Source organism: Trifolium pratense, linkage group LG2 (assembly GCF_020283565.1).
Source record: "Trifolium pratense cultivar HEN17-A07 linkage group LG2, ARS_RC_1.1, whole genome shotgun sequence".
NCBI classification, from domain to species: domain Eukaryota; kingdom Viridiplantae; phylum Streptophyta; class Magnoliopsida; order Fabales; family Fabaceae; genus Trifolium; species Trifolium pratense.
Genome location: NC_060060.1, coordinates 10,237,446 through 10,257,204, shown reverse-complemented (window position 1 = coordinate 10,257,204; position 19,759 = coordinate 10,237,446). Strand labels below are relative to the sequence as shown.

The 19,759-nt window shown below is 34.1% G+C and overlaps 2 protein-coding genes across 3 annotated transcripts; one reads left to right on the top strand and one right to left on the bottom strand.

The window, feature by feature from the left end:
• The first annotated feature begins 1,606 nt into the window (after positions 1 to 1,606).
• On the top strand, positions 1,607 to 13,397 carry LOC123905856 (DNA polymerase alpha catalytic subunit-like). Its single transcript, XM_045955623.1, has 31 exons — positions 1,607 to 2,848; positions 3,438 to 3,608; positions 3,740 to 3,823; positions 3,939 to 4,013; positions 4,148 to 4,212; positions 4,518 to 4,608; positions 4,682 to 4,876; positions 5,847 to 6,010; positions 6,177 to 6,291; positions 6,736 to 6,915; positions 7,000 to 7,113; positions 7,698 to 7,817; positions 7,908 to 8,231; positions 8,363 to 8,455; positions 8,985 to 9,103; positions 9,203 to 9,275; positions 9,373 to 9,429; positions 9,541 to 9,633; positions 10,011 to 10,133; positions 10,208 to 10,305; positions 10,395 to 10,440; positions 10,798 to 10,911; positions 11,021 to 11,104; positions 11,238 to 11,351; positions 11,442 to 11,531; positions 11,618 to 11,694; positions 11,927 to 12,143; positions 12,322 to 12,375; positions 12,460 to 12,579; positions 12,689 to 12,763; positions 12,905 to 13,397. The coding sequence occupies exons 1-31, from the start codon at positions 1,715 to 1,717 to the stop codon at positions 13,049 to 13,051; spliced, it is 4,626 nt and encodes a 1,541-aa protein (XP_045811579.1). The 5' UTR covers positions 1,607 to 1,714; the 3' UTR covers positions 13,052 to 13,397.
• Positions 13,398 to 14,510: 1,113 nt separating this feature from the next.
• LOC123905855 (nicotinate phosphoribosyltransferase 2-like) lies at positions 14,511 to 19,465 on the bottom strand. Of its 2 annotated transcripts, none has more exons than XM_045955622.1 (15): positions 19,170 to 19,465; positions 18,880 to 19,027; positions 18,673 to 18,792; positions 18,444 to 18,578; positions 18,290 to 18,351; positions 18,024 to 18,099; positions 17,465 to 17,566; positions 16,909 to 17,025; positions 16,721 to 16,779; positions 16,356 to 16,530; positions 16,042 to 16,176; positions 15,845 to 15,943; positions 15,361 to 15,469; positions 15,096 to 15,208; positions 14,511 to 15,024 (listed from the first exon to the last, which is right to left on the bottom strand). In XM_045955622.1, exons 1-15 carry the CDS (start codon positions 19,301 to 19,303, stop codon positions 14,947 to 14,949), a joined length of 1,662 nt encoding a protein of 553 aa, XP_045811578.1. In that variant the 5' UTR covers positions 19,304 to 19,465; the 3' UTR covers positions 14,511 to 14,946. The 2 variants fall into 2 exon arrangements, with proteins under 2 accessions (XP_045811578.1, XP_045811577.1); XM_045955621.1 differs by having other exon boundaries at positions 14,620 to 15,019; positions 19,170 to 19,461.
• Between the last annotated feature and the right edge of the window lie 294 nt (positions 19,466 to 19,759).

Here is a 19,759-nt window from a genome sequence, read left to right as displayed (position 1 = left end):
ATTATACTATTATATATGATTTATTTAGGGGATTGTATATTATATTTATGAAAAAGTATAAGCGAAATTTAGTGGAGTTTTAGGGCTCGTTTGACCCAACTTTTTTTAGAATTTATACAAACAGCTTATGCAATTTTTATATATTATTATAAGTTTGTCAAGGTAGTTTATGATAAAATAGCTTATAAAATTAAAATTTGCACTAGTATGACCTTATAAAATAACATAAAACCTAGTTTATATTGCATAAGTTATTTGCATAAATTCTAAAAAAAGCTGAGCCAAATGAGTCGTTAGAAACTAAAAGGTCATTAACAATAATAATAAAAAAACTAACCACTCTAAAGTGTAGCTACTTAGCATAACAAATGGAGTAACTTCTTCCTCTATAAATTCACTCATGTGTTTAAACATAAATATCTTTCTTGTTTTTTCATGCTATTTTTATGTATGCATTTCAATATCTAGTTTATTTTGTGCTTGAGGAAAATAGTCTTGCACGCTACATAAAAGTATTTTTTATCAATGATCAATAATTCTCATTATATCTCATTTGAATTTATTTTTTTTGGTACAAATATTTCATTTGATTTAATGCTGAAATTTATTGATCTAATAATAAAAATTAACTTGTACACATTGCAAGACCTTTGTCTTACTTGCGCAACATAAAATTGAGTCTATTTTTCAGATCTCTTTGCATTCAATTTTGAAGGACAATTATATAAAAAATACATATTTGCTTAAATGTTATTTATCATGTTAAATAATTTTTTTAATCAATTATTACAATTTCTACAAAATTTCTATGTATTTTGTTACAATATTCAATGATTTCAAGAACTATGAAATAGACGATTAGTGTTATTTTAGTCTATTCTTAATTTTCTTTAAAAAAATTAAAAATGATATTAATTTATTTTTTTAATACAAATATTTAGACATACACACACGACTTTTGTTGACTCATGATACCCATGCATGATCATGTGAGTGCTTGGAGTCACACCATGTATATGTTACACTGAATTTGGGACATTATGGTTTCACAGTGGTGTCACATGACTATTGAATTATATATGATAGGGTTACACATGTCACTTGATCATTGGATATAGGAGATTAGGAGTCCACGTGGATTGCAAACATTACATGTGTCACTTGGCCAATTAGTTAGTGGACATTAGGGTTTCACGAAGGGAGTTAGGATTTTCAAAGGGACATTAGGGTTTGCATTAGTTACCTTTAGTATAGTATTGTATATACTATATAGATATAGATATAAATGTTTTGTAATAAAAAAAACTATAATGTATTTCACGTAGTTAAAAAATTATTTCCCGCGTATAAAATATTTCATGGAATAAAATAACTTCTCATTTTCCATGTTTTTATTCCCAAAAAAATGGGTGAGAATAAATTTATCATCCGTGAATGAAACGTCTCCTTATGGTAACAACTAACAAGTACCTTAACCGCACATGTTAGCTTTTCCATTAAATAATTTGTGCGTGAGAGGTGCAAAAGATAAAATGGGTTGTGTAGATAGAAAAAAAAATCCAAATTCTTTAGTTTTAGAAGCGCGCCAAAAACGATGCGGTTTCCCGCGTTATCATTCTTAAACGGTAAAAAATACCTAGCGCCGCATTTTCGTCCTCTTCTTCATTTCTGAGATCACAGTCACCGAGTTAGAGAGAGAGAGAGAGAGAGAGATATGGCGGATGAAGATGGCTCATCAAGCAGGAAGCGAAGACCAACCAGAGGACCCGATTCCACCGCCCGCAGCCAAGCATTAGAGCGTCTCAAAGCACGTCGATCCGGCGATCGTGGATCCGACACCGCCGGACCTCAAATCAGGTTAGAAAACCCTATCTACGACACAATCCCGGAAGAAGAATACAACGCCCTAGTCGCTAGCCGCCGCGATCAAGCGCGGTCATTCATCGTCGACGATGAAGGCATCGGTTACGGCGACGAAGGCGAAGAAGAGGATTGGTCCAAAGCCGGTTTCTCCCTTTCTGACGATGAATCTGAAGGTGAGTCGGAGAAACCTAAACGGAAGAAAGATAATTCTCAAACTAATACTAAACGTCCTTCTTCTTCTGCTGCTAAGCTCTCAGCCGCTGCTGCTATGATGGGAGGGCAGAGAGTGTCTTCCATGTTTACTTCCGCTGTTTTCAAGAAAAGTAGAGACGATAAGGCTTGCGAGAGCCTCGTTGACGAGGTTCTCAAGGAGTTTGCGCCGGATGAGACTGATAAACTCAGCCGTAGAAAAGTGCAATCCAATTCGTCTTCAGTTTCCAACGATGCTGTGCAGATTAAGCACTCTGCTGAATCTGTAAGAGGTTCTTTGCACCAGAATTTTGTAATTTCAAATGTTGATACTGAATCGGTTAAGGTTAATAAGGATAATGGATCTAGGTTAGGGTTAGAGCAAAAGTGTGAAGTAGAAGTGAATGAAAGTTTGGGAAATGATGAGGGACAAATGGTAGTGGAATCTAATGATTGGTCTTCTCCGAGTAATGGGGATTTAGTTGAAGAGAAAGTCGCGAAGGCGAAAGAGGATGAAATGGGAGCAAAACCTGTTATTAAAAAGGAGGGTTTCACTTTGAATGCGAAAGTTAATCAAGAGGTGGTGGATCCGAAGTCGTATGCTACTGCTGGTTGGAAGGCAGCGAGGAGTGGTGCTGGTGGATGCGGGGAAACAAATGTTGCTGATTCGAATTCGAATAATCAACAAAACTCTGAGTTCAATTTGGAGCCAGAGGGATCACTTCCTTTCTACATAATTGATGCTTATGAGGAGTATTATGGAGCCAATATGGGTACTCTTTATTTGTTTGGGAAGGTAATTTTGTGATTCGAATTGAAGTGTTTCCCTTGTTACTATTTTAGTGTTCTGTTAATTTTTGAACTAGCAATTTCTCTTTTTAAGTTCCTATATCATAATTGTTTTCGTTGATTTCTTTGAGAAGATTGCAACATTTTATGACTTGCCTTACTATTTGTAGTCTTGTTCTTCTGCCTCAACTACCATAAATATGCTATGGAAGCCATCATTACTACTTCTTAGTTGTTTGCTCTAAAGTGTGTACTAGAGAGTTTATTTTTCCCACTCACATGTTTTCATCTATCATATTGCGTCCCTAGTACACATCCTCAGCGAGAACGAATATAATTGAATTACCTTTTTTATCATAATGATGTATGGATGTATTTTTACTCACATATAAGATGTTAGTTTTCTGGTGTCAAGGTCTTATCAAAATGGCTAGTTGTCGAGTCACATTGTGAAGTTGAGTTTTTTAGCTTTGTTTTTGGGACTTGGCCAACAGAAAGCCGGGTTGCATGAAACAGTCGGTTACTCATTTCTGCCAATGAGTTTAACTTGAATAATGAAAATGACTTTGACTATCAGTATTCTTGTTGATAATTAGGTCAAAACAGGGAATTTGTATCAGAGTTGCTGTGTTGTTGTAAAGAACATGCAGAGGTGTGTCTATGCAATTCCAAGTCATCCTTTGCATTCCATCGATGAGATGATAAAGCTTGAGAAAGATGTCCAAGAGTCTCGAGTTTCTCCCACGGATTTCCGTAAAAAGCTGCAAGTAAGTTTTTTTTTTACTATGTTGACATCATGCATAATTGTATATAACTATTTTTGTTTGATTTCTTACCTAATTTCTGTTGGCCAGAGTTGATAAAGTCTATTTTCTCACACCTCTCTTTAAAATTGTAGGATGCAGTATCTGATATAAAGAATGAGATAGCAAAACATCTGGTGGATCTGGGTGTTTCTACCTTTAGCATGGCACCTGTTAAGGTTTGCTGATAAATAAATTCTGATGTCTCAAATGCATAAATAAGTTATGTGATGCCTTTGTGTAAACATTATTTTTGCCTGTCTTTCTATTTTGACTCCATGCTCATTTTTGCAGAGGAAATATGCATTTGAACGATCTGACATTCCTGCAGGTGAAAATTATGTGGTGAAAATAAATTATCCGTTCAAGGTACACTGTTAAATCTATTAACATTCTCAATTCAAATTTAAAAGTGTCAAAGTATGTCTTCATTATTTCCCCACGAGCTTGTAACGCTTATGTAATTTGTTCCAATGTTTACTACAATATTTTAACCATTGCAGGATACAGCGCTTCCAGTAGACCTCAAAGGAGAAAGTTTCTGTGCTCTTCTTGGAGCTCGAAGCAGGTATTGCCATCCTGTGATGTTCTGGTTATAATTAAAGTATGCATCTCGAAGGAAGAATATTGAACAAGCCTTTCTGAAACTTAGGAACTCATTATTTTTGGATGTGTTTATTTTGTCTGTCATAACTCATGGTACTTAAAAAATCTATTCCACTGAAACATTTTTGTTCGGTCATTCGAAGCTTTCCAAAATGACTTATCGGTGCTAAAATTCCCGAACTTGTGCCGAAAAGTGTCCTTAAAATAAATAATAATTTCTGTCAGAAAAGCAGATGAACTGACTGTATCCCCCCCACCTACCTGCAGTGCACTTGAGCTATTTCTGATTAAAAGAAAAATTAAGGGGCCTTCATGGCTACAAGTTTCAAACTTTTCTACCTGCTCAGCTTCCCAAAGGGTGAGATTTTTTCCCCCTATACACAGGCCTCCTTTTTCTTTTTTAAATCTTAGCAGCTTGTTTGTGCTTACAGGTTAGCTGGTGCAAATTTGAAGTGACTGTTGATTCTCCTAAAGACATCAGGGTTTCTTCTTCATCTTCCTCAAAAATCACTCTCGTGATTCCTCCTGTGGTTGTCACAGCAATAAACTTGAAGACCACCATAAATGAAAAACAGAACATAAATGAAATTGTGTCTGCATCTGTTGTCAGTTGCAATATGGTTAAGGTTGTTTACAGTTTTTTTAATAGTGTTTAGTTTTCTTGCCATCACTTTGAATTTGTTACATATAACACATGTTATCTTTTTTCATGAGCTCAAAGTGAATTGATATATGTGCACATGCGTACCAGCGCTTCTGAATATATATTTTTATACGCCAATGTATTATTTTTCAGGGAGGCTTGATTTACTGTCAATATATGCTTGTTGAGTTTGTTATGTCTGGCAAAATTATCATTGCTTTGCCACTTCTAAATGTTAGATATTTCTTTTCACATGATAAGAAATATTGATAGCTACATACATACATACATACATTTCAAACTCTGATTTTAATAGATTTCGTATATTTTGAATGGTAATGATGCATACACGGTGAATGAACTACCAAACCAGTGCTCACTAACAACCTTTACAAATATATTTACTTTATTAAAACCCACAATCTTTTATTCAGTTAATGTGGTTGTTGATGCATATATATGGGAGTTCGGAATGGGTAACTTCGACTCAATTTAATCTCATGTTCTCTTAATGTAACATGGACTTGTGCTAATATGAAGCTTTAAGCTTCAGGCAATTACACTCAGGTTCTTGTGTTTAAATATTCAGGCTGATGTAATATTGTTTGTTGTAAGGTAATATTCAGGCTGATGTAATATCCTTTGAACCTTGCATAATATGTTGGAACTTATGATGATTGCATATATGCCAAGTTCTTAATAATGTAGCATACTTCTGCTTACAAAGTCAGATAATTGAATATTTCTTTGTATTCCATGAAGCTTAAAGCAAATTGAAGCTTGAACTTAATACCTGTAAAGGTTCCGTATGTAAATATATCTGTGTATGCCCTCATTGACAGCTTGAATATTCTTATCAGCTTTAAAGATATGTACTAGTTTTCTATACTATATAAGTTGTAGTTAAGGTGAAAAATATGATCAACAACAACCTTTTGTGTTTGACTTTTTAGATTGACACTCCTATGCTGGCTTCAGAGTGGAAGAGACCTGGAATGCTGACCCATTTTACTGTTATTCGCAAACTTGATGGGAATATATTTCCAATGGGATTCAATACAGAGGTCACAGACAGAAACGTAAAAGCTGGGTCAAATGTTCTTTGTGTTGAAAGCAGGTGAAAAATTTAAAAGACTTGTTAATAGTTTGAGCATTTTACTTATATCCATGACTATATGTCTTCTTTAGAGTTCAAATATTATGCTATTGAGAAATAGCAAGATTTTGCTTAAGTATTATATGCTTACTTCCAGGATTGACATGTTTATTTACTTGTTTTTCAGTGAAAGAGCTTTGTTAAATCGTCTAATGTTACAATTACACAAGATGGATAGCGATGTTCTTGTTGGACATAATATTTCTGGATTTGATCTGGATGTTCTTCTCCACAGATCTCAGGTTAGAATTTAGCTGCTTCTCTGAAACCTTTTCTTGTCCAATCATATGACCTTTTCACATTGAATAGAAATTAATTGAATTGTTTCTTTCAGTTTATAGCCTTTTTCATTATTCTTTGCTTTCAAATGTATGATATCTCACTGATAAACAATTGGTTCAAATTGTTTGGACTAGACAGAAAGTAGTATGAAAGTCACATAAGACCAAAGTTTTGTTGTTAGAGTTGATTATGATGCAACTTCAGACAATTATTAAATTAAATGAAGTATTACAATTCATATGGAGGACTGAGTTTGCATCTGACTTTTTAAGCTCCACAACTTCAAGCTTTATCTTGAATTTCCTATTCCCAATACAATTGCTCGTTTTCTTTTCATGGTATATCAACTTGCATTTTACACTACGAAGATGTTGCACCTTAAACACACAAAAAAACTTGTGCAGGCTTGCAGAGTACCAAGCAGCATGTGGTCTAAACTGGGCCGTCTCAACCGTTCTACGATGCCTAAGCTCGATAGAAGGGGCAAAACATTTGGTTTTGGAGCTGATCCTGCTATAATGTCTTGTGTTGCCGGTCGGCTTCTTTGTGATACGTATTTGTGTTCCCGAGACCTATTAAAGGAGGTAAAAATTTGTCGATAAATCTTGCCAACCAGGAATCTTGGTTTTGATTTTATTTCTTACTAACTACTTTCATTGTTCTTCCAGGTTAGTTATTCTTTAACCCACCTTGCAAAAACACAGCTGAACCAGTCTCGGAAGGAAGTTGCCCCACATGACGTTCCAAAAATGTTTCAAACTGCAAAATCCCTGATGGAGCTAGTATGTGCCACTGTCCCCGAACAGTTTTTTCTTTCCTTTTTTTATCAAAAAAATTGTCGTTGAGCTATTTGAGGCATTCATTTTGCAGGTTAAACATGAGTTGCTTTTTCCATTGATTAGCATTTCATAGTTATTGAACTTTTTTATTTCTGATTTTCTGCATCATAAACAATCTTAGATACATTATGCTATTGGCTGCACACATAGATATTGAAATATGGCAGTTGTCATGGTTGTTGATGTTAGAACTTTATTTTCTCTTGCTTTGCATTGTACTATTGTTGATATTAGCACTAGATTGAACTTGATAATAATGCTTCTGACCAACTATTTGAGTTGTTGAAACTTCAAAGTGATAAGTGTTGGAAGTAGTTTGTAGTTTTACTGCAGAGTATCTTAAGACTATAATAAACAATGCAGAATCTATGTTGATTAAGTTAGAGTATCTTCTCAACTAGTTGTTTTGAGAAAGTGGTGTGGGTCGAGCAACTTACTACTTCCATCTGACATTCTTGATTGACCAAACATGATAATTATATTACATGCCTCTATCCTGGTTGTCATAGTATTCTTGATTTGGTCAGATTGAATATGGTGAAACGGATGCATGGTTGTCCATGGAACTCATGTTTTATTTGAGTGTCCTTCCTCTCACACGCCAGTTGACTAATATAAGTGGCAATCTATGGGGAAAAACTCTTCAGGTGAGCCCTTGCAGCATTTATTTGCCGGCTTAATTTGATATTGTACATGATATAGCAGTCAGAGCTCATGTCTAATGTTTTCTATTTCAGGGTGCCCGGGCACAGAGGGTGGAGTATCTTTTGTTGCACGAGTTCCATAAAAAGAAATATATTGTTCCAGACAAGTTTTCTAATAACACAAAAGAAACAAAGTTGACAAAACGCAGAGTAACTCATGGCGTCGACGGTAGCAACTTTGATGATGCAGATATTAACGATGCAAACTATCATAATGATGCTTCTGAAAGTGATCATAAGAAAAGCAAAAAGGCTGCTTCCTATGCTGGAGGGCTGGTTTTAGAGCCAAAGAAGGGTCTATACGACAAATATATATTACTTCTGGACTTCAACAGTCTGTACCCTTCTATCATTCAGGTTGGTAATTTTCTCCAAAATATGCTTCTGGTTTTGGCGACACTTTCACTCTCCTTTGGCATTTTGTCTATTTTATGCTTTGTCTCTAATGGCAGTCTCTTCTATTTGCAACTTACTGAACTGCATTGCAGGAATATAATATCTGCTTCACAACCGTTGAAAGATCTGCAGATGAATCTTTTCCTCGTCTGCCATCCAGTAAAACAACTGGAGTCTTGCCAGAGGTAAAAATGTTAGATTCTTTTGAACTTCAGGTTTGATGTATCCAACTGCTACGACGGATGTTTTTTAGCATCAAAATAGGATTTGACCGTCTTTTATATGATTATTATTACCTCGCTATTCCAATTTGGCAATGCGATTGAACCAGATAGAAATAAAGTCACTTCAGAGCATAGCATATAAGTAAGGTAAAGCCATGGCTGTCCTGGTTAGTTAGAGTTGGAGAAAGGAGAGAGACAGGTTTTAGAAATTTCACCTACAAAAACAGAGCTGTAATTTCAAATACTTGATTTTGGGCCAAGAGAGATGATAACGAACCCTAAAATTTAAAATTGTTCTTTTCACTTCTCAAACAACTATTTATGATAAACATTTTAAATTCTCTAAAAAACACCGTTTTAGAATTCTGTCAGAATGCACCTCTGTTGATTACATTGACCAAGAATGGCACAATCAAGGTCCTTGAATATTTATTTGCAAGACTGCAGATATTAGATGCATATGTTTATTTTTATTTGTTTGTTTTGCTAGTTGCTCAAAAAGCTTGTTAAGTGGAGGCGAGATGTGAAGACATGGATGAAGACTGCATCTGGTCTTAAACGCCAGCAACTGGACATTCAGCAGCAAGCACTAAAGCTTACTGCAAACAGGTATTTATCTTGGTTTTTCCTAGCATCTAGTTCTGAGTGCCCAAAATTACGTTTTGTTCTTCCTCCCGCAATAACAAAATTTTATGGTGTATGATGCAGTATGTATGGATGCCTGGGATTTTCCAATTCAAGATTTTATGCAAAGCCACTGGCTGAGCTCATAACCCTACAAGTAAGAAGAATATGTTGGCTTGTTCTGCAAAACCAGTGATTACCATACAATAGTCTCAGACATGTGCATTTTCACCTATGTGTTTATTGTCATACAGGGAAGGGAGATTCTACAAAGTACTGTTGATCTTGTTCAAAATAACTTGAATTTAGAGGTTAGTTCTACTGTACTGTTTCTTGAAGTATTGTACGATTTTATTATGTATATGAATCATTTGATTTGATTGGTTGTGGTATTAGCTCTTAATTATTGTACTGTCTTATAGGTGATCTATGGTGATACTGATTCAATAATGGTTTACAGTGGGCTAGATGATATTGCAAAAGCAACTTCAATATCTAAGAAAGTTATTCAAGAGGTAAGATTTAACTAATAGCTGTGTCAAGTTCCTTTGAACCTATATGACAAACTTACGGTAATTGGGTTGATGTTTACCTTACATTTCTGCTTAACTTTTGCAAAACGGTATGTTAGAGGCAAAAAATTTCAGCCTTTTATCCCCACATGAAATTGAAATGGAATATATTTAGTGATTTTTTCTAGACTGAGCATTTGATGTTTAAAATGTTTGTATTTCTTGTTTCTTGCCATTGGCGAGTTTGCTATGTAAATTTCAAACTGCTGCAATGAGGTCTTATCTTATTGTTTTGCACTATTTGGTGATTTTCCTTTGTAGTTTTTGTTTTTGATCTAATGATCTTCTGATCTGTGATTTCTCCTTTAATTTTTCATTAGGTCAATAAGAAATATAGGTGCTTAGAAATTGATCTTGATGGTTTGTATAAGAGGATGCTACTTCTCAAGAAAAAGAAATATGCAGCTGTTAAGGTGCAGTTTAAAGATGGCACCCCATATGAGGTATGCTTATTTTGTTATTTTGCATTATCTACCATCTTAGAAGAACATGCCAGTGGGATTAACGTACAGTGCAGGTTATTGAACGCAAAGGTCTTGATATTGTCCGCCGTGACTGGAGCTTATTAGCGAAAGATTTAGGAGATTTTTGCTTGACTCAAATTTTGTCGGGAGGGTATGTTCCTATTGCATTATCCGGCTATCTCAGATGCAATATTTACTCATTTGAATGGCAACTTAATATTATGGCTTCCATGCTTACAGGTCATGCGAAGATGTCGTCGAATCAATTCACAACTCTCTCATAAAGGTAAATTGTGATGTCTTATAGTATCAAACATTTGCTTATAATAACCAACCATGTGATTGGAGAATTTAAAAGGAAGACGCTTCTTGGATCATTGGGCTCTATACACCTTGCTGAAGAGTCAAATGCTATTGCAGTGTGGTTTGTCGCCCAGATGCCTTGATACACATCCAAATTTGATTGGGTCTGTCATTGGCGGACGACACTTCTTTTTATTGGTGTAATTAATCATAGGAGAAGGCATTGTAGTTTATTGGAGATGTTGTTATAGTAGATTTTTCCCTACCTTTTAAGTTTTCATAAAATTGAAGTATGAGGTTTATTTTTTCAGCCAACCATTGAATGTTACTATTAATACAGGTACAAGAAGAAATGAGGAACGGACAAGTAGCACTAGAAAAATATGTCATCACAAAGACATTGACAAAACCACCCGAAGCATATCCTGATGCCAAAAACCAGCCACATGTTCTTGTGAGTACAAACTATTTTTTATTTTCCTTCACTTTAAATGATCTGGTCTGTGTTTTCTTATGCTTTGATCTGCTCAATTCTGAGGATAGTTTTGTCGATCAACATACAGGTGGCACAAAGATTGAAGCAACAAGGTTACTCCTCTGGTTGCTCTGTTGGTGATACGATCCCTTATATAATTTGCTGTGAACAGGTTTGTTATTTTATTGCTCAATCAAAGGCCAACCAGGGATAACCTTAATATGTATACATTGGGCGTTTGAAGTTTTGTCATACGCAGTTTTGCTTCTTTGTATTTTATTATTATTATTTTCTTTTTTGAGTAGGGTGGTAGTTCAGGCAGTGCAACGGGAATTGCTCTACGTGCCAGACATCCTGATGAACTAAAACAAGAACAGGGGACATGGCTAATTGATATTGATTACTATTTGTCACAACAGGTGCCTTGTGGTTTAATACTTAATTTTATAAGTGGCAATGGTTACTGAGTACTCTACTAATCTGTTTAGTATTTTCTTTTCCCTGTGCAGATTCATCCTGTGGTATCACGTCTTTGTGCATCTATTCAGGGTACAAGCCCTGAAAGACTTGCTGATTGTTTAGGGCTTGACACATCAAAGGTAAAACTTTTTGGTTTGTCTCGGCATTCGGTGATTTATTTTAATTATTTTTTATATCAACTGTTCTTTTGTATTGGCGTTTACAGTTTCAACATAAATCAAGTGAAGCTTTAGGCGACGATCCTACAAGCTCACTCTTGTTTGCTGGTGATGATGAGGAGAGGTACATCTTGTTTCTAAAGTATCAGTTAATTGTTACAATGTTAATTTTGAGATGGGATAGCTTTCGTTTTACTGTTTAGCATTTGTTTGCAGACATACAAGTTACAGTAGTTATAAATTATGTTTTGAAGTTTTTGAGCTTCTTTATCTATTTTTGTTTTCCAGATTCCTTTTGAACAGGTTTTTCTAGCTGTAAATAATTAATGGGTTGGATGTGATAAAATTAAATGCAGGTATCGGGGATGTGAGTCGCTGGTCTTGTCATGCCCCAGCTGCTCTGGTACATTTGACTGCCCACCTGTGTTCAAATCTATTTGTATGTTGGGAAATGAAAAGCCAACCAGCTTAGGCGTGGAGGAATCTGACTACAATTTCTGGCGTAAGCTGTGCTGTCCCAAATGCTTTGAAAATGGTGTTGGTAGAATTTCTCCTTCAATGATAGCCAATCAGGTATCATTAATTTAAGATCAAGTCTTCTCCAAAAATGTATTATTCAGCTGCCATTTCAGCTAGGAAGGTTTTTATGTTGATTTCAGATCATGGATATCACAGTGATATTTAATAACATGATTGTTTTGATTTGACATAGAATATTGTTCCTGAGCATATGCTTGTTGCTTCATGTCAGGTCAAACGGCAAGCAGAGAAGTATGTTTTAATGTATTATAGAGGTTTACTAATGGTAAGTCACCACTCTAAAGAATATTGTGCATATTAATAGCCTGTAAAATTAGATGTCTCTGTGCTCATCTGATTCTGCATCCAGTGTGATGATGAAACATGCAAGCATACAACACGAAGTGTCAGCTTTCGTTTGGTTGGTGATTCTGAGCGAGGAACTGTTTGTCCAAATTATCCTCGCTGCAACGGGCATCTTAATAGAAAGGTTTTACTCCATGAACCTGTTGAATATGAACATCTGTAACATATATGTAATAATGAAGTTTTAATGCTTTGGTTTTTTGAATTAACAAAATATTTCTTTGATTTTTCAGTACACTGAAGCCGACTTGTACAAGCAGCTATCATATTTTTGTCATGTGTTTGATACTGTTTGTTGTATAGAAAAGGTATGTCACTAGATGTGAGGACAGGCTTAATGGATATATTTTTTTTAAAAAAAAAGCTTATGCAAACCAGTTAAAATTTAAAGAGAATCTGTTCATCATATAACAATCAACTGATTATGGTTAATGTATTTATTACTCCAGATGGAGGCAAAGTCTAGGATACCAATAGAGAAGGAGTTGATCAAAATTAGGCCAATAGTTGATCTTGCTGCATCAACAATACAAAAGATCAGGGACCGTTGTGCCTTTGGGTGGGTGAAGCTGCAGGATCTGGTTGTTACAATTTAATTAGCAGGTTTAATGCCAAATTTTGTTAGTCCAGATGCTCATATGTAAATCCACACCAGCAAGGGGGTCGTAACTTAGAGGTGGAGTCATGCTGTCATGGTCTTGATTAGTATTCAGAATGTGAAGTTTACAGGCACCATCCTTGGTTGATTAAAGCAGAAATGGTTTGTTGATTATGTAATTATCCATAGAACAATACAAATATTTGTAAACATGTTTATCCAGACCGTGATTTTACTAATTGGTCAATTTAAGAAGCAAAACCTGTCAAAACAGTTGTATCAATGTAAGGTTCTGTTCAACACAAATTGATGTAATATATGTTTGTATCACTGATTACAAGTTAGTGTGCATGTTAATAGGCTTAATAATAGAAGTTAACTTATGACATCGTAATAACATTACATGAATTTGTACTAACATTATGTGTTGGAGATAATTTCCAAAATATTTTTTTTTGGAAGGTTGCAATGTTAAATTGGATTAGCACCATTAGTTTGACAGTTGATACTACACTGAATCACTTGGTTCTCAACGGCTATTATAGAAACTTTTCAAAAGTTATTTTTCTTCACTAAAAGAGACAAGTTTTCTCTATAAATAAAGACATTTTAGAGACATTAAATACATTTCTATGTCATCTCTATAATTATAAATATTGGTTGATACATTGCATCACATGTTTTCATGGTTTGACTTTCTATCTAAAACATTTTTAGGTCGTTTCTCTAGCGAACAAGAGTAATTGAGCCAATTTTATTCTGTAAAATATCATTGATCAATAGTTATTCTATTTGCATTTAGTTTGCGTAGTGTATCATCACATTTTTTTTCATCTTGTTGAAGTTATTGCAGTAGTTCTCCAACACAAGTTCTAGCAATATATGTTAAGTACCAAATCAGCTGACACACCCACTTTGTTTTAGCTTCCTCCCGCAATGCCTTAATCTTCATGTTGGGTGTGTGCCTAAAAACATTCATAAATTTCCTTGCTAGTGGAAACAAACACTCCTTGGTAATGAAAACAAATACTTACTAAATAGGTTGGTTCTTAATTGGTAAGAAAAAAAGGCCCTTTGTGATGAAACCTTTTATTTGTCCCACACTTTTTTGACAAAAATCTTTATCCCACACTTAAATAATAACTGGAGAAACAATCCAAAAGATAACAATATACAGTATAGAGAAAGAAAAAAGAAAAAAAAAAGAAGAGGAAACTGTTGAGGGTCAAAATCGCTAATTAAAAATAGGAAGATAAAAATCCCAGTCAATAAACTAGAGTAAAAAATGCAATTAAATCTGATCAATATTACATGTATGTAATAGCATCTCTAATGGTGATACCACTTTGGGTATCATACATTATTAACAAGTGGTCCCTATAATGTCATGTAATATTTATGCAACTCATACATATTTTACTCCAATGGTGATACTACCTTTTGAGTATAATATATTAATAACAAATAGTAATGTTTTGACATATATAGAAGCTATTAAATTAGATTTATATACCAAAAACAAAAATAATAATAACATTTAATTGATGATACGATACCTTATTTAAGGTATTGGTATCATCAATTTTGATACCCTATGTGCCACGTCATGAAACTCCAATGATAAAAAAGTTAAGGTACGGTATCATTAGTCTATGAAACTCTCTTAGATACCCTAATTGCAAAGTAGGCAGGTCCCACAAGGGCCAATCAAATTTATTGCCCAGAACTCTTGAAAGAATAATGATTACTCCAACATAATAATATACAGGCTCATATAATTTGAACATTTTAAATACTACATGTATATCCTCTGTCTGTATGTATGAAACTTGTACTTCTATTTCAATCCTTTGAGTCCCAATCACAAAGAGCCGTGCCATTTTATTTCCTTTGTTACTGCAGCTCCCCAACAGGTGCCTCGTTGAGCCACAAGAAATGAATGTAGTCGTATAATTTTGCACTGACACTAACCTGGCCAAAGTAAAAAATATTTAAAAAAATCGTATAAAATGAAGTATATAGAATAATTTAAAGCAACAAACCTTGTATGGAGTTGGATTAAGTCTCCTCATGTGATCAGGTCGCATCTGTTCGAGTTGCTTGATGCATCGCTCTCTTATGTCTTTTAAAGGTGGTAAAGTTTCTCTCTTTTTATCTTCAATAAATCAATAGCATGTTAAAAAAAAAATTTACTGTCATAAGCTACATTTATTTATTGAATATATTACTATATCAGAATTGGTAATAAATGCAAGTAAAGTTACAATAAGCTTCTGTTTATCGATATGTTAAGAGTTTTTTTTTTACCTGAACTCCCAGCACAGTAACATCTTTGAAGCTCCTCAACATGCTGTGGCACTACATATGCTCTCTTAGATTCTTGAAAGGGGTGACGACACAGAATTCTTTGTCCTACCTACAGTAATAAAAAAGTCCAAAAAATATATGCATACATTTATAAGGATTTGATTTAAGAAAAGTCCAATTTACAATAAAAACAACAGCCAAGCCTTATCCCACAAAGTGGTGTCGACTACATAGATCAAATGACGCCATAATGTTGTGTTAGTCAGTCAACAGCCAACGTAAAACTTAGTTGAATCTCTATGACATAGACCAATTTACAATAAAATGATTGAAAAAGTAATGGTTAAATTCAAAATTCAAACAAAAAAGTTGTAGTTAAATAACTACCACTTTATTCGGAAGTGACTTCTGTGTTAGCCAACATAATGGAAAACTGACGCGAATTAAACCTATTGTTGTTGTTTGAAATTAAGTTAAAAGCTACCTTCGGAGGGGGTTCGTTTTCTCCGGTTATTAAGTCAACCAAGGGATAAGTTTCTTTCCCATACAATCTATAAATTCGCTTCTTACATGGAATAGAGACCTGAAAAACAAAGAAAGGAACAAAAAGAGAGAAAGATTATTATAGATTTATAATAAAATGTGAATAGATGAATCCATTTGCATTAGCTGTGTTCAAACCTTTGAGACATCTTCAGAAAGTTTGATACGAGGTTGATTATTTATCTCAACCAGCTTGAAAACAACACCTAAAGCTGCTTGCGCATAACATGTAACCAGGTATGTCCCAATTCCATAGGCATCAACCTCATGACCCTACCGAACAAAATGCAATCCAATACAAAAAAAAAAAGTAGAATATTATGAGAAAGAGAAACTATGTAAGTGTCAATGTTACATTTAAAATTATTATAATGTCTAAACCACCAAATAATTTTCTAGAATTTTGATATAAATAAAAAAGCTACAAGTTTCAGTTTCCAAATAAAATTTACCTGTTTATTTAAAGCATCTAGTGTTTCTTCATTAAGGTCATTGCTAGCTGTGATACTCATCTTTCCGAAACCGGGCAATTCAAATTCCTTCTCAATAGAACAAAAGAACTTCCTAGACTCGCAAGACAAATATGCAAGGTCACCAGAGTCCAGTCTAATGCCAACTGCTTTGTATCTGCACAGGTAATAGCTTCTCAACACAAGCAACATTTGCATAAAAAATAGGCACATGCGAAAAAATAAACAATTTTAGCAATCAAGAAAGAAACTCACACAAGCAAAATAAGAAAGAAAAAGAGTTCAAATAGCTAAGTAAACCCTAAAATCAAGTGATATTGGTAAACACGGAAAACATCTTGACATACCCTAAATCACTGAGAGCTAATGCAACTGCACAGAAGTTAGGAACTCCACTTCTCATGACCTGTTAACAGAGACATAAATGTGACCTTCTACAACCATTGGACATTGCAGATTATAGTGCTGCCAAATTATACATGTATATTGTAAGAAATATAAAGTAACTATAACTAATATAATAATAAATACTTACATCGTAAGTGTCTACAAGGGCAAGAAAGTTATCAGGAAATGCCAATGCATATGATATGAATGCCGTCAGCTCACTTTTATTGGTATCAGAAAAAATGCCACATAGCGAATCTGACCACTGCATAGTGAAACACAACATGGATCATACGTTGACAAATACATCTTTGATAGAAGCGTGCAAAACATAAATATATGCAATAAGAATGGTCACATGTGGAAGAAATTGGAGTGTAAACAATATCGAATAGATCTGAAAAGGGGTAAACAATATAGTGATGCCTAATCCATGACAAAATTCAACTTTACAAATGTAGGAAACTAAGTACAAAGCAATCATAACTTGATAACAATTTGAGTTGCAAGTTATCAAAAAGGAAAAACCTAATGTGACCCTATTTTGTTTAAAAACACCGTAATAGGTATACCATTAACAACTCGATAGAACATTATTGCTGTCACTCGTAAGTGGTTATACCAGTATGACATCAAACCAAATCCCTACTCCCCCCAAAATAATTCAGCTAAGAACCACAAGAATAAATCAGTATGGATGTTACCTTAATTTTGTTCAGCCATTTTTGAACCAAACTAACAAAATCTACACATGTACTTGAACCATCTTTTTTACGCAGCGATTTTTCTGTAATCTCACCAAGGCTCTGCAGGACAGACAAAATTAAGCAAAGGAAATACGGAGTAACAGAATATGGTTCAAATTATAATATCATAATAAAGCATAACATGATAATAGAAATTTGATAAGAGGGTTTGAATCACCAAAAAGGTTTCTTTGTTTGAATCAATTAACTATTATACCCTATTTTCCCACTAAATAGCATGCCTCATCACTATTTACTAAACATTTTCTTCCATTAAAAAAACTTGAACTCTCCTTTGAAAAACATAGTAATTATATTTGAAAATATTAATTAGATTTTGTCTCTTTAGGCATTTTGAATGGAATGAATACATCAAACAGAAACCTTTCCCTTTAACCTATATATGGTTATGTTAATGTATTACAAATGAAATGACAAGCATAAAATCATTGGAATTATCTTCATAAACATTATCTAAATATATCAAAAAAACTCAATGAAATGGTTGCACACGCACCATATATGAGCTAACGAAGGCATGCGAATGAGTGCCACGGAGGGGGATCCCGAATAACCTTCCCGCTGCAACATTGCTAATGGTGTGCCACATGAAAAACAAAGTTATTATACACAAGCAAACAGAAGAAATTAAAAATTTCCTAAAGCAAAACAAAATGTTAAAGGATGTCCTGATAATTTGATATATACACATAATATTATGAACATGTCCTCCCTAATACCGTGCCAAACGAATTGGAATTGAAGTTGTTTAATAGAGGATACCTTGTTGCATCAAACCCTCCAATATAACAGTACTTTGATGCACTTACTCCACCATCAGGCCCCTGCATCAAATTAACATTCTTTCGATGAATATTAATTAAGTAATGATTTCCTAAACTAACTCATTTTTTTTCCAGTAAGACTTGGTAGTAACCTGAGCCCTTCGTAGTCCAAATTCAAGTAAAGTTTTAGATTTCCCAGCAACAAAACGGTGCCTTGCTGCATTAGTAGAAACTAATGATGCATAATTAATTAGATTAACAATAGGTGTTTCCAGCAATTGAACAACCTAAACAATAGAAACGACGATTTAATGTAAGACGTTGATAGTCCTTGAGAGAAATAAAACTAAAAGTAATAATAAGTATATAACAAGTACTCACTGCAACTGGACCTTCAATTCTCATCAGGGGAACCTTAGGAAAAACAACAGTTCCTTCGGGAATCGCATACACCTCAACATCAGAACAGTCAATTCCTCTAAGATAGTCAAAGAAACCATCCTATGATTTAAATTTAATCAATAAAATTAGCAAAGTCAAATTATACATTGAATATATTAATCAATAATTAGTTAGTTAGTTAGTTACCTCACATGAAGGAGGCAAATTATTCTTAATAAAATGAATCTGATCCTCAGATATCTTGTAATTTGAAATGAACCTCACACATTCTTCTAAACCAGCAAAGATAGTATATTCTCCACCAAATGGATTCTTACGAAAATACAAATCAAACCTGAAATTGAAAAACCGAATCTTATACTAATAAATCATCACGTATAAAAAAAAAAAAATAAAAAAAAAAATAAAAAAAAATAAAAATAAAAATCATCACGTATCAAATTTGACTGACATGATAATGAATGAAGAAGACTTACACAGCACGTTCTTGATGTTTGGAAGCTTTCCAGTAAGCGTAAGCCATTGTGAATTGATAGTGATCTGTTAGAAGAGGTGTTACCATTGGATTCGTGGGTCCAGATATCACCCGACCCGAATCATTGGAATCCATTGTTGTTAGTTATTCTTCGTGAAAGTAGTATAAATAAACTCAAAAGGGTTTCTTTCTTTTTAGTTGGGATATTTAGTACTGTAAAAACAAAAAAAGGTTGGGATTCATTTAGTACTCATTTGTTCTGTTGGTTGGTTGGTTGGTACTTTTGTTTGTGTGTTTGTTTCTGATTTGTCTGTGGACTTATTATATTACATTACATGGACAATTCTCCACGTCCACGTCTCATGTGTCGTCTCTTTTTTTTTTTTTTTTTGACACAATGTGTCGTCTCTTCTAAATTTTGGTTTTGTGGTATTTTTTTTTACAAGTAATTTAATATGACTAAAAATTTATTCAAATAAGTGATAGATTTTGAGTTCGAAGGCTTTGCATATAAAATGAAATATTTATACCAATTGAACTACGCTTACAGGGACAAATAGATACTCCCTATTAGACATTCTTAACATTTTC